The sequence below is a fragment of the Chiroxiphia lanceolata genome, chromosome 23 (genome assembly GCF_009829145.1).
Source record: "Chiroxiphia lanceolata isolate bChiLan1 chromosome 23, bChiLan1.pri, whole genome shotgun sequence".
NCBI classification, from domain to species: Eukaryota; Metazoa; Chordata; class Aves; order Passeriformes; family Pipridae; genus Chiroxiphia; species Chiroxiphia lanceolata.
In genome coordinates this window covers 1,986,260-2,009,525 of record NC_045659.1, presented here as the reverse complement: position 1 = coordinate 2,009,525, position 23,266 = coordinate 1,986,260, and the positions used below count along the sequence as shown (strand labels likewise).

Sequence of the window (23,266 nt, the reverse complement as noted above, 5' to 3'; positions counted from 1 at the left end):
CCTACACCAGATCCACACACTCCCGGGGTCCGCGGCAGGAGGGCAGGCTGCTCCCAGCATCCAGGTGGGCTGTCACCGGGAACACGACTGGTTTCCAGTCCCGGGGCCAGTCTGGGACCCGTGGCCACTAGAGGTAGCTCTGCACACACAAACGCACCCGAGAGCCCCGCGGAACCCTCACAGATGCAGCAGATCCCGATGGGTTTGCCCCTGGAGGAGGCCACCCCATTTGCCCCATCTCTCCCCAAGCCTGGTGCCCACAGCAGCAGCACCTAAAGCCTCTCTGGGGATGAACAGGAGCATTCCAACACCTTGGAATATGAAGTGATGAGATGCCTTTCCTCCTCAAATCCTGGGGATAATGGGGCTTTTGGAGCCTTCACAGCACATTCCAGGGATCATAAATGGCACCAGGGACACAGGATTGGGCTCAGAGCATCTCCCCATGCCATGCTGCCTGGGGGCACCTCTGTGTGGAGAACGTGGGCCAGCACTGCCCCTGGAAACAGGGGGATCTGCCAGAGCCCTGTGAGCAGAACTGCCAAGAGCTGTGCCCAGGCTGCCCCAGGACTGGGGAGCCCTTGCTCAGGCAGAGGGCATGGCCAGCCAGGAACACCCAGCCCTGAGCACCAGCACCCTGCCTGAGCTGGGGTCCCTCTGGATGCGTCCTGATTCCCCAGCCTTGCTCAGACCTGCTTGGAAATGTCTGAACCTCTGAATTTGAGGCTCACCGTGCCTCAAATATCACCTCTGCCCACCCCACTGGTCATGCCCTCCTTTCTGCTGGTGGGACAGGGAAAGTTCAGCCAGGGCTGCTCCACACCCATAGGGCAGGGTGAGCCCAGTTACTCCCAGTTTGGTCTGTGGGTACCACAGTCTCTCATGAGCAGAGGTGTGGAGCATCCTGGGGTGGCACCTGCTCACCCCTGACCATGGTTCAGGGCAAGCCAAGGAGCCCCAGAGCTTCTCAGGGTGTGTGCAGATCTCCTTGCCCCACACCCAGCCCTTGTGCCCCCAAACCTGAGTCCTGCACGAGCCCAGAGCCTTGTTCCACACCACAGCTGACCCCACTGCCCCACTGAGCCACAGTGACCATCTCTTGTTCCTTCCTCAAGGGGTTTCCATGGACAGGGACATCAGGCTCTGAGGGAGAGAAGCAGGGACAGGTTTTTGAGCTGTCTTGGAAGTGTCTGACCCTCTCTGGCCTTCAGCTCCTAACCAAGGCAGGGTCTCTGTGAGCCTGGAGCTGCTCCCAAACCCAGAACATGCAGGAACACCCCCAACACAGATGCCTGGTGTTTCCTTAAGGCACAAGGCTCTGTCAGGGAGAATGGGCTCCCTGCTGGGATCACTCCCCTCAGAACTCAAGTGTATTTGTTCAGCTTAAAGGAAAAGCAAAGACTGGGCTGTGACAGCAGCCAAGCTGAGCTGCTGGTAGATCATTAACAGCCTGGCCTGCTCTCTGCCTCAGCCAGAGATTCCCTGAGCACTGCAGAGACTGTGGTCCCTGGGGAAAAGCTTAAACTCAGCCTGAAGACTCCAAGTATGTGAGTGTTGTGTAGTTTATCCACAAAGCCTCTCATCCTACACACACTGAACCCCCCACGTGCAGCTCACAGGGCAGGCCAGTGCTGAGGCACCTGAGAGAGAGAGGCCAACCTGTGCAGCAAAAGCAAAGAGTCTGAATTAGGGAAAAGCACAAATAAACTCCAAAGTGAGCCCAGCACCTGGGCAGGGGGAGGGAATGCTGTGGCAAGAAGTGGGGTTCAGGTACCCTCAGCTACCTGGGTACCCAGGGCAGCCTCTTTGTTACACCCCGCCCGCCCCGCTGCCATTTTGGCCCCAAACCCTCAGCATTTAGCCTCAAAACGTGAAAAAATGTGCAAAAAGCAACTCAGTCCCTGGCAGAGTCCTCTCTGCAGGTAGCAAATGAAATATGAGAGGGCTGGAGCCCAGCCTGTGCATCTGAGGGAAAAACACTTGGGCAGGTTTCGAGGCATCTGCTTCATTCTGGGAAAGATGGGTAAAACCCTGCAAATGTCCCAAAAGCAAAGGGTGGGGGGGGGTGGCCCCACCAAATCTTGTTCCCCCAGACCCTCTGCTAGATGGGGATGTGCTCGGTTTCACAAAAAGATAGCCCATTTTGTGGAGCCTTTGAATATTCAAATTGAAAGTATCGCGCAATCATTGATTGTCAAATCATTGGTTTCTAGAGGTTTTAAATACTTGGCATTAGGAGAGAAAAACTCAAACTTATACCCGTAGGGATAAAACAATAATATTGTCGGGATCCACCTGCCACTGCCACCAGGCAGGCAGGTCCCTTCGCCCCCCAGTTTCGAGCCTGTCACCTCTTGCCCCCTTGGCCAGCTCTGGGGCCGGGGCCGGGGCCACCGCGGCTGCAGCACCGGGTACCTGGCGAGGTGCTGCCCCTTCCAGCCCAGGATGTCCGGTAAGCCCCGCTCTGCCCCCCCCCGCTGTCCCCCGACACCCCGTTTTGGGGCCGTTTCGGGGTTCGCCGGGGTCATTCCGCGAGCGAGGCGATGCCGCCGTGCCAAGGCAGGAGGGAGCGGGGAGGGCGGGGAGGAGGGAGGGAGGAGGCAGGGGAAGGATCGGCTCCTGCCCGCGCGGGGGCCAGCGGGGCCGGCTCGGGGCACGGCGGGGACCGCGGGCAGAGCCGTCGGGGGGAGCCGGGGGGAGCCCATCGCCGGCGCGATCCCCGCGGAGGGATGGGACAGGCGGACCCGCACCTCCGTGTGCCCTCCCCGCACGCTCTGCCCCGGGCACGCCGCTCTTGAACCCCAGCCCCGGGTCCCAGCCTGTCCTTGTCACCCTGCTCCCGATTTCTCACCTGCCCCGACCACCCTGTGCCCACTCTCGCCACCCGGCCCCTTCATGCCCAGCCCCATCACCCCGTTCTGTGACCCCCAGCCTCATCACCCTTATCCCTGACCCTCAGCCCCATCACCCCGTTCTGTGACCCCCAGCCTCATCACCCTTCTCCCTGACCCTCAGCCCCACCACCCCGTTCTCTGACCCCCAGCCTTATCACCCTGCCCCTTGACCCCAAACCCACTACCCCCCCCCGTTCTCTGACCCCCAGCCCACCCTCACCACCCTGCCCCTTGGCTCCCAGCCCCATCTCCCTGTTCTCAGACCCCCAGCCCACCCTGCCACCCTGCTCCCGACCCCAAGCCCACCCTGACTCCCAGCCTGTCCTTGTCACCCTGCCCTGACCACCCTGTGCCCACCCTCACCACTTTGCCCCTTGGCCCCCAACCCCATCACCCTTCTCCCTGACCCTCAGAATCACCCTGATCCCTTGACTCCCAGCCCCCCCTCACCACCCTGCCCCTTGGCCCCCAGCCCATCTCCCTGCCCCTTCCATGCCCAGCCTGCCCAGTGCCACAGAGCTGCCCATGGTAGCCCTGCTCTGGGTGCTTCACCTGCAGGCAGGTGCCTCAGGGTGCCAGAAAACCAAGATCCTGGGGGCATAATGCTCTGCCAGGAGAGCTGCTGCCTCAGAGCCCCCTCTGGCTACAGGGAGGCCTGGCAATGAGGGTGTTCTCCTAAAATTCAACCCTTCCCTCCCCTCGTCTTCCCCATCTGCTGTTTGTTGGATGGAAGGAAAACATCAAAACTATGAGATGAATAATCCCCAGCTGAGCACAGCCCAGCAAACTGCCCCCGAGGCAGCCCCAGCTCAGCTGTCACCTCTCTGGAGAGCCCCGTGTGCCTGTCACAGCTTGTCCCCACCCCGAGCACCACGGGGGCACTGGGAGGGCTGGGCAGGACCCCGTGCATCCCCTGGGCACTGGGAGAGGCTGTGGCAGGAGGGAACAGTGCCCACAGCGTGGGATTGCCTGGGTGTGGGGGCAGAACCTGCAAATCCAGCTCTGTCCTCTTGCCAGGATCTGCTGGCACCGCGCAGCTGGTGACTGGGAGAAGGTGCTGTTCCCCATCCAGAGGTGGCACTGGAAGGCCAGCTTTAGCCCTGGCACTCCTGCTCCTTCAGGGCTGCCTGCTCTGGCTTTTTTTTTTTTGGGTGTAGAGAATGGCCTGGGCTTGTTGCCCCCTTGTCATGTGATTTGGATTAAAACAACTGCCACAGGTTTAAGTATTTTACCATGAATACAGCAAGGGAAAGGGATTTTTCAGGATAACCAAATTCTTTGCCATTCCCTAAAAATCCCCCAGCGAGTAGTGCCTGGTGATTGCTGATTGTTTTCAGCTGGATTAAAGACATCCTAAATGCTTGTTGAAGTCAATGGGAGTTGTACATGGATGGCCAAAGTAAAGAGACAATCCAGGCTTTGCAAGAAGTGATTCGTGAAAGCAGTCATTTTATTTGTGTTTTGTTTAGCCCTCTGCATAACCACCCACATATTTCCATTGTTTAATTCCTGGTCTTCCTCTGCCAGATGAAGTGCTTCCCACGTTTATTTTCAGGTCCTGAGAGAGGCAAAAATGTTAGGAATTTAAATAAATTCAACAGCAGCAGCAGATGGAGCTCGGTATTAGGAAAGCTGGAGGAAGGGCAGGGGGGAAGAAGGAGATAGAGAAGTATAAAACGTGTGGTTACTAAATATTAACAACTCCAGCTTTTCCATAAGTGTGTGCTTGTCACAAGCTTGAATAACAGGCCTTCCAAAGGGCTGTAAACTGTGATTGCAAGGGACTAAACAGTGACCAGTTAATCACGGTAACTTTACTCTGAAATCATGCTGGATTTGCTGTTTGCTCTCCCTTCCTGCAAAGTGTTTTTCCACAAACTCTTTCAGGAAAGCCCAAGGTGTATCAAGGTGTCAGAGTAAAGATCACAGTGAAGGAGTTACTGCAGCAGAGAAGAGCACGACAGGCAGCAACTGGTTCAGCAGTGAGTAAAAATATTTTGTTGTTTGCTTTGTCTCTTCTCTGTTTATTTTCCTTTTTTTTTTTTTTTTTTGCCAAGACTGTAATCTCTGGGCCCAAATGGCTTCCAAAGCCTGAGTGTAACAGGGAAAAAACATTCAGCCAGTGATCTAAAGGGGTGAGAATCTGTGCAGGGAGAGAGCAGAGCTGGTGCTCCCGAAGCATCACTCGGCCTGGGATGAAAGGTTCACCTTCCAGAGGAGGGGATGGAGTTCTGAGTGAACTCACACTCTGTCTCACGCACTCTTCCAGCCTTTGGCTCCAGCCACTCCAGGGATTTGCACAGAGAGGCTGGTAAATCACGATTTCTTCCTGGTTCGTGACACCCCAGCTGCAGAAGGCTTTCAGACCTCAGCGGCTGTGCCTCGCTGCAGCCGATCGCACAAAAAAGCTGCTCGGGCACGGGCACAGGGGGCCGGGGAGCAGCGCACAGAACTGCCAGGCTCTGGAAATGCCGGGTCGCTCCTCCCCTGCAGCCCCGGCAGCATCACAAGGGCTGAGCCGAACCGGTTTTCACTTCCCACCGCTGGTTTGCACATCACATCACCCGCGGAGCCCACACAGGAAAGAGTGAGCGGTGGCAGAGCAGGGGGTTACCTCGGTGAGCTGCACAAGGTGTATGCAGCCCTGCAGAGGAAAACCCCAGGGGTCTGCCTGGTTGCACATCTCACCAGAGAGGAGAGGGGTGGTCAATCCTGCAGGCACTCCCAGCCCAGAACAGCCATGAATTAAATGCACGGGGTGTGCTGGGAAGTTGTTGCCAGGGAAATGAGCTGCTGACTCAAGAGCATGTGGAATAAAGGAAATGAAGTGGAAGCCTCTATGAGTTAAAACTGAGAGAAAAAAAAAACAACAACAACAAAAAACAAACCAAAACAAAACGACAGCAGTATTTGTATTTGCAGAGTGAAATCCTGGTCCCAAACAAGCATCAAAACTCCCGTTGCTTTTGGGGTGGATTTCTCACTTCCAGCAGGTCCTAGAAATGGGTGATCTGTCCCCTTCAGCTTCCAATTTCACTTAAAAACCGAGGCTGTCCATTTTCACAGGGCACAGAGCTGTGTTGGAGTGGGGAGCAGTGCCAGAGCTGGCTCTCCAGCCACATCAGCACCGAGCACAGCAACCCACTCTGATGCCCAGCCACGGGGACACCTGCAGTTGTCATTAGTGAATTACTCATTCTCAGTAATATTCACCCCTAGGAATTCTTTGGGATCCTTCCACCGTGGAATTCACGGTCCTGGAAATTAACACACGTTTGTTTCAAGGGCATTTGTTTGAACACACGTCAGTTTTCAAAGCAAACCTCTGTTGAGTCAGTAACGCAGCAGAAAGATCAGACCAGCATGGGGTTGGTTCGAGGGCTTTAAACCAGCCTGGGGTTGTGCTTCTCCCACGTTGCTACAGGAAAAATCACGTTATGCACATGAATCTAATGTTCTGTCAGCGCCAGGGAAGTTTCCCAGGTGGAAATGAGGGAAATAAGGTTTACATAAATAGGTTACACCGAAATCCAGACTTACCTTGCTCTCCCCTGTGTCCTTTCCTTCCTCTCTCTTTGCCCAGGTTTCTTGGGGCGGCAGCAGCAGCAGCATCCAGTTCTCAGAGTCTGTGTCTCCGCCTCACCCAGGTTGGTACAAAGCCCGTGCACATGTCCCATCCCACTCCCTTCCCAGTTTTCCCAGAGCCCGGAGCGTTCCCAGCCCTTGGCTGAGTCAGGCACTACCCGCAGTGCAGCCAATCAGCACCTGAAAGGAGCCCATGGAATGCAGATGAGGGGCACATTCACCCCCTCGGGAGCACTCTCACACCCTCTCTTCTCTGCAGGTTGTTTTTCCCACAGCAAGGACCAAGATCCCCTTCAGGAAGGGATGCACATCCCCCAGGGAATAACAGTGCTGGCATCACCTTCCCCAGGCTCTGCTCTCTGGGTTTCACTGGACACGGAGGGTCAGGTTGCCCTGGAGCACTTGGCTGACTCCTGCTCTGTTCTCTCCCTCCTGGCAGCATCCAGAGGAGTGAGAGGAGTGTCAGGTTCTCAACAGCACAAAGAGTTTCCTCCTCCTGCCTGTGAATATCCAAGGAAAGGGGAGAGGGGTGGGGGAACAGCACTTTGGGCTCACAGATCCTTCAATTATTCCTCAGCCAAAGCCCAGAGACCGAAAAGGCTGGGCAAGTGTGAAGGCACACACTGCATGGATAAGGGAATTATTGAACCATTCATAGCTGGGAATCAATTTGCTTATGTTAATAAGGAAACGTGAGACATACCAAAGCTTTTTCGGGCTGGAAAGCCTCCACCAGTTTATGTATTTTGGGTGCTTCCCACTTCCTCCCCACATCCAGCCAAACACTGCCACCTTGGAGCTGCATGTGCAGCTCCACTGCCCTCAGACCTGTGCCCTTCACGTGGACAGGGCTTTGCTTTTAACCATATTTAAACACAGGGTGAAAGGACAATAATGCTGAAAAGCCAGATCTGCTGTGAGCTTTCCAGGAACTCACCCTTTGGCCAGGAACACTGTGGGGAGGCAGGGCCACGTTATCCCTGAGCTGCTGCATTTGGTCTGCTCAGAACTTCGTCTCCTGTCTGGCTGTTTGGGGGATAAAAGAGCAAATTACTCTCCCGTGATCCCCTTCTTCCTGCAAATGCAGCTGCCCCGTGGCTGGAGATGGGTGAGGCACAGGCTGTGCCAGGCTGTGGAGCATAAATCACTGCATGGCAAGATTCTGGCTCTGTAAACACTTGTAGGAAGGCTGGAGGGTCAAGAATTTGAAGGAGTTTCCATCTGGATCCCAGTCCAAAATGCCTGGGGCCAGAAGAGTTTCCAGCAGTATTTAAAGAGCTTCTTTCCAAGGGGACTGAAGTTTCCCAAGTTACTCACATGTTTTGAGCGTCTTCCTCCTGGTTTCTGCTTCCCTAGAAAATCCACCCTGAACTCACAGGACCTTTTCCTTTGTCTAAATCCACAGGGCTGGTGAACACATGAGAGCACTGAAACCTGGCCAGGGCAAAACTCACCCTCTGTGACACTGAATAACCTGCTCCTGTCTGCTCTCCCTTCTCTCCCAGCCCCTTTTGATGCAGAGCCCATCTCTTCTGTCCCCAACTGCTGTCCCTCCTGGCAGTTTTCCAACTGCCTCTCCTGTGAGGAAAGCCCCAGCTACTTGGAGCAGCTGATAGATTCCTGTCTGCAGTCGGATGCGCCCTCGGAGCCAGCCTGCAGTGCTTTCCAGCCATCACACTACACCCCAGACACCTTCCAGCCCGTCCCTCTCTGCTTTAACCAGGGCCTGGTAAGCTTTGTGTCCCCCAGGGAACAGCCACAGGGGGAAGTGGGGAGGGGAGTCATGTCCTGGGGCAGAGCAGCAGCCAACCAGTTGGGGAATCTGGCTGCTTTTAGGGGATGCAGTGACACAGGCTGCTTGGGTGGGCTCTGAAGGGTTTCCCAGAGGACAGGGAGGCTCAGCCAAACCAAGAGAGAGGCTGCAGAACAGGGGATGTTCCCTCTGCAGGTCCTGTAGGTTTTCAGCCAAGTTCCTGCTAGTACCTGTCTAACTCAGAGCAACTCCCTTTTAACACTGATGCCACAGGAACTGTCCCTTGGGTTTAGACCCCCAGGGACCAAACCACCTCCCTGGGTAGCCAGACCCCCCTGAGAAAGGCAACAGCACGAAAATTCTGCCTGCTCTCCACATTTCCCAAACACCCCACAATTCCCCCGACGACGCCCTGAAATGTCCTTTTTTTCCTTTCTCCTGTTTTTTTTTTTTTTTTCTCTCTCTCCCTCACCCTGCAGGCTGCCAGCCCTCCCAGCTCAGCTGACCTGCCCAGCCCAGTGAACTACAGCTGCTCCCCTGCCCAGCTCTCTCCTCTGACCCCGCTGACCCCCAGCCCTCCCCCTGCTCTGGACACCAGGACCTACGGCTGCCCCGGGGAGGAGTGGTCCTGCCTTGCCCCCTGCCCCTTCCCCAGCCCTGCCTGCTGCTGCACAGCCTGTGGCTCCCAGCCCTGGGACAGCAGGGTCCCCCAGTGCTTCCCCTGCCCCAGCACGGACTGCCTGGACTACCTGCCCCCCCTGGCCATGGCCGAGGACTTCTTCAGGAGGGACAGGAGCTGGGACATCTGCTACAGCTAATGGGGGCTGTGGTTGTGCACACCCACTCCACCCAGAGCAGATTAATTGCCCATGAACTATGCAAAGTTGTGCTGCCTGACACAGCCTGGGCTGTTCTTCACTACTCACATATTTTTGTACACCATGCTGTCACTACATTAATCCTCCTTCATGTTGTTGTGGTGGTGGTCTGGTGGGGTTTTTTTTCCCCCCCTCCCCTCGTCTGTTTTTGTTGATGTTGTTGTTTTTTAAAGAGATCCAAAGCTGCCTTATCCCACACGTCGTCACGCCGGCTCTTTTTGATACAAATAAATGATTTTGTGCACCTGCTGAAGCCTCTTCATTCCTCAGGGGCTGAATGTCAGTGCTCTTCTGTCGTGCTGGTGATCCAGGGTGCTGCCCCTGTCCTCACAAAAAGGTTTTGAGGAGCTGCACGAGGAGCAAAGACTCAGTGACACGAAAGGTCTCCCTTTAACCTTTCCAGCAGATAAAAGGTCTGTGTGTGACCCAGAGCCCAGCACTGTCCCCACGGAGAGCTGTGAGCTGGATCTGCAGCTCCTCACCTGCTGCTTCTGCTCAGGCTGCCCTGATGATGTTCCCTAGTGGTATTGGCACAAAACTGCTGTTTTCCACCCAAGCCCAGGGCCCCTCAGAGCTGCAAAGAGGTGGAATCCGCTGCCAAACTTCTTTGGCTGCTGCTCAGCACCAGCTTCCCTGGGAGAAGCGAGAGGCTGAGGTAGTTTGGCAGCCCTTTGTGGAGTTGGGGCTGTTGATAACATTTTTTTTCTGCACCTTTCAGCAGAATCAACTGAACAGCAGCTAAATGATTTTTTTTTTTTTGAAGTAGATAATGGGAAAGTTACACCTGAGTATTTCCTGTTTCTTGCATAAACCCAGACCTTTCTAAGACTCTGTCTCGCCTCCTTTTAATAGCACTGGGGGAGGCAGATTGCCAAGACACCAGTTTCTCAGCTGAGCACCCAGACTGGAAAGAAAGAAGCATCTTTTCACATTAAATCCAGCAAAAATGAAAAAAAACTTATCACCTGTGAAGACAAAACCATAATTTATCTAGCTGTGTGTTCACCTCCTCCAGACACTTCTGCACTTCACTGAAAAGCTTTCCAGTCCTTTTACCTTATGCAAGGTGGCAGGTTTTTTCTCCAAAACATGCTTTAAAATATTTTGACAACTTCAAATAATGTCTCCCCTTCCCCCCTGCCGTTACCTGATTAATCTCAGAGGTTGCCAAAGTGACAAATTCATCAGGTCACAGAACACTCACAAACAGCTGTGTCTTTGCAGCAGTTCGAGGTGTGATCACCCCCGTGCAGAGACACCCTGGTAGGTGTCATTTTAGCAGTGCTGGTGGGTGCTTCAGCCCCTGGGTGTTATTTTGGGACAGTGGAGGGCCAGCCTGCTCCAAGCCTTGCTCAGTGCCAGCTCCTCGAGGAGCAGGAGCACCTTGAGCCACAGTCAAAGGCCCTTATCAGTAAAGTGAAAGAGCCAGGAGATAAGGCTGAGGCAAAATTCCTGAGGCTTCTGGAGGAAATGGGGTGACCACATCCTCCCCACGAGCTGGCAACGTTGGCCTGAGCTTGACAGAGCCAAGGGGATGCTCTGGAGAGCAGAGGGCACGTGAGATGGTAACTAAGCACTCGAGGAGGGCTCGCGTTAATACATCTCACAGCAAGGGGAGGAGTATCCTAAATCTACACAACAGCTCCAGCAAGGAAATCAAGGGCTAGAGGCTAACAAGATATCTTTCACCTCCACATCTAGTAGCCTCAGCTGCTCTGAAATTATTGACTACTCCACCGGGATAAGGATATTTTCAGCAAAATGTTTCTATGCACCAAGGTCTCCAGGTTCTAACACTTCCATTAATTATCACTGCCCTCCATCCCCTGCAGCCTCCTCCTGTTGCCCTGCTGCTCCTTCTCCAGTTGTTTTGCAATGCCCCAGACTGGAAACGTGTCTGAGATGCTGTTCCCCAGCTCCCTGTCAACTGCTCCAGGCCACACACGCAGTGCAAGTAAAAGCTTGCTGGCTGTTGACACAACGTCTTGTTGACAAAAGGAAGGGGAAAAAAAACACAACAGAGGAACCATTCAAAGGTTGAGTGTGCATTTTCTGGCTATGAGGAACATATTCTTTCCCTCCTTTATCCCCCCTCCCAAATAAAAAAGGGTTCAAAGTAGCTTTGAGAGCTGGCACAGCCCTATTGAAACTCTGGTGTGTCATCAGTCCCTGCCAGGTGAAGCCCTGCCAGCCTTTATAAACACGTGTTTACACAAAAATGAGGATCATCTCATGCTTACAAAAACCATGAATAACTCCACAATAACCTGCAGTTATAGAGAAAAGAAAAGGTTCTTATTTTCAGGTTCTTTAACCAGTTGCACAGACTATTTGATCTAAAAGTTTGGCTTGCCAACCGACTGACAGCTTTTCTATGGTGCCACTTCAGAGCATTTGTTTGGTGATAACAAGCCTTTGTTATTAGCAACTTCTCCAAAGCCACAGGTAGGAAGAGATAAACTGTGCAAATAAAGGGATATCACACACTGCCAGCTGGAGAAGTCACATTTCCCCTGAAACAGGCACAGAAAATTGAGGGGTTAAGTGTGAACTGTTTAAACCAGTGAAATTCCCCCACTGCAGAAGACACCTGGGAGGCTTAAAAGGGATTTTCTTGTTACACACTCTGGTTGGAAAGGGAAAGGAGTTTTACCTGCAGCAGCCTCCAGCTGTCTGGTGGCTCCAGTCCAAAGCCAACATGAATAACTTGTTGGTTGTGGCTTCAGAGCAGCCCTCTGATGTCTGAGCTTTGGGAATTTAGGTACCTGGAGAGAGAAGGAATCCTTCCAGTGTCTGTCACGGGCTCTTCCCACTGCAAACCTCACCCATCAGCTCCAGCAACACCAGCTGCCAGGGGGATACTCTGAATGAAGCCACATCCCTCCCCAGGAGGACATTTTCCCTGATATTCTGGAGGTGGTGATGACTCCAGACAATCCCACTGCAATTACAAACAGCTACAACAACCACGTTGCTCTGCACTGATCACCCAACAGCAGGTGACACAACACAGAGAAAAACCACTCGAGAAACAAAAAAAAACATGTATTTTTTTTTTTTGACACGTGCTGCAAAAGGACTCCAGTCGTCCCACAGGCATTTCTAGATGGCAAAAAGCTTTTTTACATGTCCCCTGGTGCATCACACGCCACGTGCTGCTCGCAGTCTGGCAGCTTTGTCGCCGGCAAGTTCAAGAAATGGATATTTTATTGATCATTTTGTCTTGACACACGGTACTGACTCGCTGATACACTTATCCCTCAATCCAGGGCTTGTTATAACATCCTTCAAAGTAAGAAAGCACATGCTTTTGCTGGCCTATGCCCAGGTATATGCAAATTTATGCAAACACATGCAAATACGTGGCTGGTTTTTTTTTTCCTTCAGGGGATGTTGGCAGGTTTGGAGATGTGATGTAGTGGGAAGCAATAGCAAAACAGCAGAGAGGAGGGCTGGAAAATCGAGATCTCTGCATTTCTTAAGAGCTTTTGTTCCAGTCTGCTAAGGAGTTGTTTAAACACTTCAGGCCTGTGAGACTGACAGTGCTCCAGAAACTCCCACGCCCCCGAGTCAGGCAGGGGGGGATCAAGGAAGTGCTGCAGTGATTTAAGGGATCTGCCCCTCACTTCACTCCTCTGGCCTGTCAGAGAAAAGAACCTGTGCAGCCTTGAGAAATCAGCAAACCAGAATTCAGGGGGAGCACTGGGGGTCGAGACATCCTCTGCCAAGGGGGTGGCAAAACATGGCTTTGCCTCCCTGCAGGCACCTGCCCCTCAGTGTGCTGAGCCAGCAGAGCCACTTCTGCCAGTGATTGCACAGCAATTCACAGATTATTTCACAGAAACACTAAGAAGAACCTCTTGAGACTCCCCCTCAGCTGAGAATGGGGATGGGAGAGCACTCACCCATTGCACTCTGCCCCTGCTGTGCACAGACCCACACGGGTTTTCTACCCTGGACGTGCCTGAAAGTTATTTCAGACCCAAAGGAATCCTGTGTGTCCTACACAGGCTCAGGTGAGGGTTCAGCTCGTCACCCTGAGGTGTTTTCTGAGCTATTCTATTGGGCTGGACTAGATGTCTCAAAGAGGAATCCCTGCACTGGGAAGCACTGAGGAGCCACCCAAACCTGTGCTGCTGAGAACCTGCCCCTTGTACTTGCTCTTAAAAGCATCTGTTTTCTTTTCTTGGGGTGAGGTGAGAGACTGGCCATGGGGAGCTGCTTTGGGTTTCTTCCAAAATACTAAGAAATGGGGTAGCAGCAGCTTGGAATAACCCTCTTTGTGGTTTTGGTTTGGGTGTCCATTCCCTCAGGTGAAATACAGCCTTGGATGACTCCTCAGGCTGACCTGACCTCTTCCATCCAGCCTTTTCCCTCCCCTCAGGTTCCTGCATTCCCAGGGCAGCAGGATCAGTGGGAACTGCACATCACAAAGGCTCCAGCATTTCAACCAGTACCTCTGTGCAGGACCCAACAAGAGGCACAGTCTGAGGGTGTCTCAGAGCAGCATTTCTCAACCTTTTTGTAGCCAAACTACCACCTGGTGCTCCACCACCTCCATGGGCTTCAGTTGCCACCAAATCAAAGCTTGGCTGTGCTTCAAGCACGTCCTTATTCATGGAAGAACCATTTGCTTTGCCTGCCTCCTTCCCTGCAAACAAAGCTCAAGGCTTATCAATACTCTTTGGTAGCAAAATTAAGTATTCAGCCATTTGAAATCTCATCTCCAGGTTGAGAAACACTGTCTTCCCACCCTGGTTTAAGCCTGTAGGAGCAGGGGTTTGTTGGTGAGCCACCCTCACAGTCTGTATGAGAGGCCTCAGGCCATCAGCAAGCTGAAGGTGAAGCCATTCCATGGATTTCAGGCAGCCTAGGATCTGGCATTTCGGCGGCAGGAAAGGAAGGCAGATGCAACTTTCCCTTTCTTCAGCAGATGCCTGACCTGCCAAAAAAAAAGGAGAAGTTCATAAAGCGCCATCTGAACCCAAAGCATACACACAAACACACACACACACACACACACACACACACACACACACACTTATATACATGGATATGTGCAACTAAATACACATCTCAACACACCAGGGGCTACAGGGAGCTCCAGGAACATTTTCACCCCTGCAGGCACAACACCCAACCCCTTCTGAGTGTGCAGGTGACCAGCAATCCCATACCTGGTCCCCAGCTCTCCCAGAGGGGGCCATGTGGATGGGCTGGTCGTTGTCCAGGTTCCTGATGCTCGGGTCTGCCCCGTGGGCCAGGAGCAGCTGCACCATTTCCTTCTGGTTCTTGTGCCCTGGCAGGGCAGCTGCCATGTGCAGGGCTGTGTTGCCATGTGCCTGAAAGGAAAAGAGGTAAAAAGCCCAGATAAAGCTCCTTCTAAGCTGTACCACCTCCTCGGGGTTGTCCTTGAAATGGAGATCTGTGAAACGAGAGCTGAAGAAGCCCCGTGTCATCACTAACCAGGAGGTGAGGGAGGATCTCTGCTCTGTTTCTCCCATGCAGGAGATTTGTGGATTTAGATTTTTCTCTCTTCTAGAGCACCACAAATTGTGGGGCTTTGATGCTTGGGGTATAACTAAATAAATAACCCTGTACCAGCAATGTCCCTGATCGCTCTGCAACCCCCTGCTAAATCATACCCTCGTGTGAGCAGAGACCTGAGGGGTTATTTGAGGAAGAGAAGGATGGAACATGCATGTTTATCCGTGGAAGTATTTCCCTGGGAAGCATTAAGCAGGATTTGGAGGCACAAAGCCCATTGTGCTGCTACACACCACGCATGGGGCTGGACAAGAGCAGAGCCAGCTGTGCTCCACACATCCCCACTGCTCCCTTTCCCAACACTTGCAAGGGCCAGAAAGCTGCAGAATCCTGAGGTCAGGCACTCCCTTGAGCATGGATCGAGTCCAGCTTTTCCAGTAACAGGATCTGCATGGGAAGGACAGAGCTGGTTGTGAAGCTGGGCAGGGGGGCAGGATGGAGAGCGCTGCAATTCGGGGCAGCAAAGCTCTGGTGCCACCAGACCGTGCAGAAATCTGGGCCCTGTCTAGTCAGTTATGACTGGTAACGGTTTTAAATGAGAAAAACCTAATAAACAAGTGCATAAGGGGAGGTATTTTTAGTCTGCAAGAGTCTCATTTGGGCAGCTGCTTGTTTTTCTCTCAGAAAAGACCATACATTTGTCATGAACTTGGAATGGTTGGGCAGAAATTGCAATGTGTGCTGCTATTCCAGCTGTTAAAATGAACACACACGATTTTCAGGTCCTATTTATCGGGGATATTGAGGCAGAAAATACAATAGCAAGGTCCTAACAGCTCTTCTCAGACAAGGCACGTTTTACAAGCCCTGAACAAGCAGATCCTTGTCTATTTTATCATCCCAGAGAGCCAAGGGATAGTTACAAGCTCTTTACAGGATTTCTCGTTAAAATGGAAACATCTGCATTTGTTTGCTGCACCTTTGTGGCAGGAGCACTTGACAGCTTCCAAATCCAGGCCTGGGCTCAGAAAACAAGGATCTGACAATGCCTGACCTTGAAACCTCACGTTGACTTTAACAGGGCTGATGTGAGACAATGTCCAGAGCACCAACTTGTGGGCTCTGGGAACCCTTCAGGTGAAAAAGACCTTTAAGATCTCAGTGTTTGGTTTTTCTTTCTCATTGTGAAATCCCCAAGGAAGCAGATTTGCAATGAGACAACGACAACAAGCAAGGGGTGAGCCAGGGAAGCCAAAAATATGGACTCCAGGGTGCTTTGTTTCCTTGTTTTCTTCGTACTTGGAAGAGCTAAAAATCCAGGTTGGGTATCAGACAACCTCCCCATCACATTTCTCACTGTCCCAGACAGCTCAGCAACAAGACTGAAGACTCCAAGTGATCCTATCACAGCAGGGAGCTCTCTGAGGGTTGTGATCAAGAGACAAGAGCAGCCTGCCATGGACAAGCCAGCACCTGCCTGATGGGTCTCCAAAGATACAGAAGGAATGTAGGGAAAAGGCCCTTCACTGGACAGAGAGACACAAACTCAGTGCTTTTACCCACAGACACAAAGCCAAACATGCTTCCTACAGAAATCTGAAGGGGAAAAAAAGGGACTGAAGCTGTCCAGGGTCTGCCTTCTGAATGAGTTGATGGAAAACATTCAATTCCTTTTTGATAGACAAAAACGTGTGTGTGGGAAGAGAAGAACTGGAACCTGGAGGACCCCTAATGCAGCCTCCCACTGCAGCACAGCTCCCACACTGTTCCCAGCATCAACTCTGCCTGGAGATGTGCTCACAAACCCCCTCCAGGCTCGCCCTGACTCACCTTGTTGTTGACAAAGTCCTTGGACTTGAAGGCGTTCAGCTCCAAGAAGTATCTGAGCAGGGAGAGGTTCCCATCCTGGACCGTGTAATGAAGGACTGTCTTGTTGCTTTTCACATCCTGTTTATAAAAACAGGAGAAAATAAAACCAAACAGAACAAGAAATGTTCTGCAGAACAACCTGGAGATATTCTATAAACCCAGGCCAGCTCTGCAGCTCCTGTGGAGCATCTCCTTCCCTTCAGCGACCCTCTGACCGCCCAGTGTTTGCTCCGGGCTGCAAGAAAGGAGCCCCCAAAAGCAGCACCTAACTCTGCAACCAGTCCCTTGGAAAATCCCTTCTCCAATTCCCCGTTTTGAGCACGGCACAAGCACCAGGGAGGACTGAGGGATGGCTGAGCTGCCCCTCACCCTGCTGTAGATGGAGGCCCCGGTGTGCACCAGGAGGTGGATGCAGGACTCCAGCTCCTCACTCTGCTGCTGGAGGTCTTTGTGCTGCTCCTGGGTGAGGCTCTGGCAGCTCTGCTCCCGGAGCAGGGCGTTGTGGGCCAGCACAGCACAGTGCAGGGGGGTATGGCCTGGAAAAACAAGGATGGCAGGGAGAGAACCACAGTCCAACCAGAAATACGGATGCACAGAGAGGAGGCAGAGCTGGCCCGGAGAGCACGTGCCTCTCTCTGTGTGTTGCCAAGACACAAGCCCTTCTCTGCTTTCCAATGTACCACATTGCCTGCATGGACAATTTTTGGGGCTCTCCAGTGTCTGCTCGTTTCCAGTTGTGCCTTGAATCCCCTCTGAACCATTCAATTCCGTGGCATTTGAGTGCTCAGACACAACTGTCTCCCCCCCAGGCAGCTCCTGAGCCCACTCTGGTCTCCCAGCCCCAAATTCCAACGAGCAGCAGACAACGAAATAACCAATACAGGTTTTCAGGCTGCTAAAAAAATAGTTGTGCAAAGGTTTTTACCTTCAAAATCCTTCATTTCTAAGTCAAGAGGGAAACCCAGTGACAGTATAACCTGGAAGCAACACAGAAATTGAAAATTTTAGTTCAGCAGAACAGTGTCCAAGCCAAAATCTGTCAAAACCAACAAACTTTGAAATCAAACAAATCAGATGATGATAATTTCACTGCAAACTAAGCCCTTTTTTGACACTAGATATCAGTGCTGTGAGTCTGTTTCCTAACAGGGATATTCAGGGTTACACAAGATGATCAGGTTCCCTAGTTTCCTAAACCCCACCTAATTATAATATCAGATTTATAATATCATATTAGATTTATAATATCATATTAGATTTATAATATCATATTAGATTTATAATATAATATCATATTAGATTTATAATATAATATTAGATATATAATATCATATTAGATTTATAGTTCAGAACAGTAACATTTAGCCACTGCCCCCAGCTCAGGAGTTCCAGCCTCCTCACTCTCACCATGGATTAAACAAAGACACCAGTAGCACCAATGCATATTTATCCTGAGTTATCCTTGACAAGCAGAAATGAAAATTTCTCCTTGACAGGTTCAGCCAAACTTTATCACCTAAAAGTTCACCAACACTGACTATTCTCAGGTGGATTTATTTGCTTTTTGGTTTTAGTGTGTGAGAAGTTAAACCCATAGCTTGTTGCAGCAATGAGGATGCAGAGACTAGAAATGGCCTGAGCAGTGATCTGGAGGTGAGCATTGCTTGGGGTTACAAATTTTAAAGTAAAGAAATAAAGATTTTTTAAATAAAGACAAAAAAAATTTAAACCCTTGAATGTAAGGAAGTGATAGATTCAATGTGAAGAAGCTAAGCATATATTACTTATATATATAAGTATTACTTATATATATAATATATATTTTTTTTCTGTATTACTATGGATAATGCATTTCTTTCTCTTGATTGAATAAAACAAGTTGTTCCCATTACAAGACTGAGCATTTTTGCAGTGCAGTGACTTATCCAGAACTCAAGGAAAAGAAGGCACAGGAATCTTGCTGCTGAAAGATGATCCAGAACAGTTGGGACCTGACTTATCTTCTCATAACAACAATAAAATATATGCAGATCAAATATTGACAAGCAGCTCTGAGGTGCTTGATTATTAGAGATTAGATAGTTAATCCATTAGGGTAAAAAAAAAAACAAACCCACAATAAAATAAACAAGCAAACCATAAAGCCTTTCATGGCTTTGACCACACCGAGGAGTCAGTTTGTGTGAGTTTTCCCTTTCAGTGGCAAGGGGAGGGGGGAAAAAAAAGAGAAAAAAAGCATAAAAGAAAAGCCAAACAAAGAAACCCTGAAACACAAACCACCCCAAGGCACTCTGGGAGGCTTTGTTGGAATGGTCTGGGTTAAAACACTTCTCCCTGCTGAAGGAAACACCTGTTTTCCAAGGAACTCTCCGTGTTACACATTAACTGCCCGCTCGGGGCTTAACCCGGGGCACGTGCCAGGCAGAGCTAACGAATGCTGGGGATGCAGTGCCAACATGCCAGGCACCCCCTGGCACCCCATCCCCGTGCCCTGCCCTCAGGTAACCCCAGCACAGCCACAAAACTGCCAGTGCTGGGTCCCCACACGACTCAGGGCAGGGATGTTCCAGTGATTCCATTTTATGGCCAATAGTTGAGCATTTAAGACACGTGCCTGCTGGTCCCTGCAGTGTAATCCCTTCCCAGAATCCCCACAGTGCCTTTTTAGATGTGCTGATTTGCTCTTCAGGGCTGGCACACGAATCAGGTGGAGTCCCTGTCTGCAGAGAGATTTGTGGAGCAACAGGGAAGCGAAGATCTGCTCATGTCAGTCACGTTTTGAGTGAAATCTGAAAAAACACCTCATTTTGAAGGCTGAGCCTGTGCTGTCCCCGCCTGCAGGGTCCCATCTGCTCTCTCCCCAGCTGGCTTGAGTCTGGACACAATTCCTTGCTCCCATCTGGATGACACTGACCCCAGAGAGGGGGTTTCACCCTGGTTTTTGTGCTCCCCCTCCTCACACCCCCCGGCTGGGGAACCCCCTCCGATGCAGAACCACACTGGGGGCTCAAGGCACAGCAACCCCACCCTGCTGGTGGCCAAACCAGCAGGTTTAGAGCCATGATCTGCAGAAAGAATGCATCTCCCCCACAGATGCACCAAAGATTTTTCCTCTGTGACAGGAGGCTGACACTGGCTGCAAATACAGCCCTAAAACAGGAGAAAAACTACCCCTGGGAAGTCAATTCCTAACACAAGGAGTTTTTGGTCAGTCTGCCCTGCTTGCTGACACCTTGCCTTCTAAGAGAGTTGTTTAAAGATACCAGTATCAACAGTTTATCGAGGGTATCAAAGCCATAAAGCCTCTCCCACCTGGAGGACTTGGGCATAGCCATAGGTGGCAGCGAGGTGCAGAGCTGACTGCCCTTTGTTGTCCACGGCGTTGACATCTGCTCCTGCCTGGATCAGGTCGTGGACAATGGCTGGCTGCCTGGCAGTGACAGCCACCAGCAGGGGAGTCTGGAACAGCAGAGGAACGTGAGGGTCTGACAGCACAAAACAAGGAATGGGGACAGCTGAGCGACGCCCGGAATCCCGAGGGCTGTGCTGCCCAAAAGGGAGACAGCTCACAGGGTGATTTAGAATCCCACATGACTCCTTGACAGGTTCAGCCAAACTTTATCACCTAAAAGTTCACCCACGCTGACAGTTCTCAGGTGGATTTATTTGCTTTTTGATTTTAGTGTGTGAGAAGTTAAACCCACAGCTTGCTGCAACAACGAGGATGCAGAGACTAGAAATGGCCTGAGCAGTGATCTGGAGGTGAGCATTGCTTGGGGTTACAAATTTTAAAGTAAAGAAATAAAGATTTTTTAAATAAGGAGAAAAAGAAAATTTAAACTCCTGAATGTAAGAAAGTGATAGATTCAATGTGAAGAAGCTAAGCATATATTATTTATATATATAAGTATTACTTATATGTATGGATCCCGAGATGGGGGCACTGCCCAGCTCTGGCAGAACTCCCTCTAGTGCTCTCCAGCCCCAGTTTGGCTGACAACCCACACCCAGTGTTTTTAGAGCACTAATTCCATCAGGTGCAGCCCTCCTGGCACCAACCAGTTGCTCATAAAACCTTCAGCCTCAGAGGCTGCTGCCAACAAACACACATCTTGCTGGACCAGTGTTTCCTCAGATCACTCCACAAAAAAGAACAGGCTCCTTCTCATCCCACCTCATTTCTGCTCCTGCCAGAGGCGCCTTGGCAAGGCTCAGCAGTGCCAAACCTTCCCCTGCAGTAACAGAGGGGCAGAGCTGGGTTTTTCAGCTGTTCCCAGTCGTGCAAAGCCCCTGCCCACCCCAAACCCTGCTGGCTGCAGGAGGAAGGGGTCCACCTTACCTTTCCTCTGTGCTCCTTGGCATCGAGTCCCCTCAGCGGCTTCACTCGCTCTGCAGCTGCCCGGGCGTGGGCCCTCAGACCTTTAGCTGCATAAATATGTAGAATTCTAAGACAGCAAATAGAGACACTGGTCACTGCTTGGCCATGGACAGTTTTTACAGGGTGGCACTGCCACTTTCGGGGGGTTTCACACCCCGTGTTCCACAAATCCACACCAGGAGCCTCAAAGGGCTTTGATCTTAAAGCTCCCACTCCCACGGAAAGGGCTTCCTACCTCGAACAACTGCAGTGTCCAGGAGCCCTCAGCACTCCTGAGCTCTGACACGCTGCCTCCTTCCCACTTCAGCACTTTCCTTCGGGTGAGATTCGCCACTGGGAGGTACCTAAGTCCTCCCCAACACCCAGTGGTGGGGCCCAGAGTACCATATTTTATGAATATATCACTTTTTGGGGTGATACAGCCCTGTACGTGTTGGTGAAATCCCAACCCCGGGGGTAACACACAACCCCTAAGTGGTATATTTGTAATCAACCTGTTAAACTCCACTTCTTTATCAAACCCACTGGTCAGAAGGACAAAGTCCTTGCATTCTGGACAAGACACAGAGCTGTCACAACCCACAGGAGTTGTGGGTTTGCTGGTGACGTGGCCCTGAGCGATGGGGAAAACACTGGGCTGCTTCACTTGGGTTGCCTGGCTCTGGCTGGAGCCACTTCCATTCCCTGGGAATGCACAGGTAGCTTTGCCATCCCCCTCTGCACAGGAGGAGACCCATCCCACACGTGGTTGGACCAACCCCTGGCTGCCTTTTGCTCCAGACAGCAACATTTGGAGGCTTTTCAGCCCGAAGGTTGCAGGCAGTCATCTCTCTCCTCGGGTAATTCTGCAGCCCAGAGCCAGCCCTTGCCATTTCAGGAAGTATAAATGCAGCTTTCTGGCTAATCTGATTTTCAGTCAAGCTCAGCATTAGCTGTGGCTGCACACCCACACATCCCCAGGGGTGCCAGGAGAGGAGACTAGAGATTGAACTGGCACACGAACTGCTGCTGTGAGCAAGGATTGCTTGAGGAAAGTGCCTCCAGGCCACAGCTGGATTATGGAATTCCTCCTTAGTCTGCTTTAAAGTGCAAAATGAGCACAAAATCTCACAGCCAGTCTGTGGTTCCTGCCTGTACACACCATACTGAACTAATTGATTGCTAAACCAATGCCAGGTCACCCTTTTGGATAGGAAATAAAACACTCTAGGCATGGAAAAGTTACTGTAGATCTTTATTGGGAACAAAAAAAAAAAATAATAAAAATTTGTCTTTTTCTAACCAGAACAACCCAGAAAGAAATTCGGAAACAGTTCATCATTGTTTTATATTCACACACAGAATTTACATACACTGGAGTGAAAGGAATTGAGAAGCAATCTGAGCAACCACGGGCTTGATTCACAACTGCATTATCCCAGTTTTACCTCCCTTTCTTGTACTTGTAAAACTGGAGTAAGCAGGGGTGAACTAAGCTCCTTCCAATTAATTTCTTTGCTGGGTTTTTCTGCAAATATAAGCCACTAATTTCAATGCACACCTGAACTATTGCTATTTTCCAACAGCTTTATGATCACTTACATGATCTATTGCTTATGTCTTCCAGATTTGTCAATATTCAAAAACAAAATATGCTCAGAAAAGCCTTTAAGACTTTCAACCTGAGCTTGTAAACCTCACTCAGGCATTAACTGTGAGGTGACTTGAAGTATTGCCTGGGTGGTAACTGGACTCCAGGTAATAAGCAGTGCAATAAATTATTTTGCTGTTAGTCTTGCAAATAATAAAATCACCTAAGGCTCCTGGGCTTTGGAAAGCAGAAAAACCCAGAGAAATTGTGTTCACCAGCCAAGAGTCTGTTGTTTATTAAGAGAACAATAAACAGAGTTAGAAGGGGGTATTTCTCCTGCAAATATATTTGCCTGTGGCATGGCACTCCTGAACATCAACCACAATATTTACAGAGGAAAAAGTAAAAGCTACTCATTCTCCAGGAAAGGAAATCAGAAAGCTGCAAAGGGAATGTGGGAAATTTCCCACAGGCACAGGAGAGGTCCCTGATGTTCCTGATGTTCCCTGGCTCGGCACATCATCACCAGCTTCACACCCAAATGCTACAGAACAGGGAAAAATATTGCCAAATAATAGCCATGGCACAGATTCCTTGTCAGACTGCAGTTTTGGCAGCCCCTGCCTTCCCAGTGATCTCCTGGCACGGGGCCACGTCCTGCAGTCCTGACTCACACAAAACTCCTGGAGACTTCAGTGGGACCAGGGTCTGCCCACTGGCACAACATGCAGCCACCAAAGCAGCCCCTCATCCCAAAGGTGGGTATTTTAGGGTCCAGAACCACAAAAACCCCTGAGTCCAATCACACCCACAGGGCTGGATTCCAACGGCAGACGAGGCCAGACCTTCAAG

At 51.0% G+C, this 23,266-nt stretch overlaps 2 protein-coding genes across 2 annotated transcripts; one reads left to right on the top strand and one right to left on the bottom strand.

Annotated features, from left to right (window-relative positions):
- The first annotated feature begins 2,019 nt into the window (after positions 1-2,019).
- Positions 2,020-9,053, top strand: COLCA2 (colorectal cancer associated 2). The gene is made up of 6 exons (XM_032709379.1): positions 2,020-2,023; positions 2,371-2,452; positions 4,759-4,876; positions 6,478-6,541; positions 7,985-8,208; positions 8,922-9,053. The coding sequence occupies exons 1-6, from the start codon at positions 2,020-2,022 to the stop codon at positions 9,048-9,050; spliced, it is 621 nt and encodes a 206-aa protein (XP_032565270.1). The 3' UTR covers positions 9,051-9,053.
- A 4,927-nt stretch (positions 9,054-13,980) lies between these two features.
- NFKBID (NFKB inhibitor delta) lies at positions 13,981-21,395 on the bottom strand. Its single transcript, XM_032709378.1, has 8 exons — positions 21,370-21,395; positions 20,806-20,911; positions 19,779-19,925; positions 17,392-17,443; positions 16,836-17,002; positions 16,428-16,544; positions 14,288-14,452; positions 13,981-14,052 (listed from the first exon to the last, which is right to left on the bottom strand). The coding sequence occupies exons 1-8, from the start codon at positions 21,393-21,395 to the stop codon at positions 13,981-13,983; spliced, it is 852 nt and encodes a 283-aa protein (XP_032565269.1).
- Between the last annotated feature and the right edge of the window lie 1,871 nt (positions 21,396-23,266).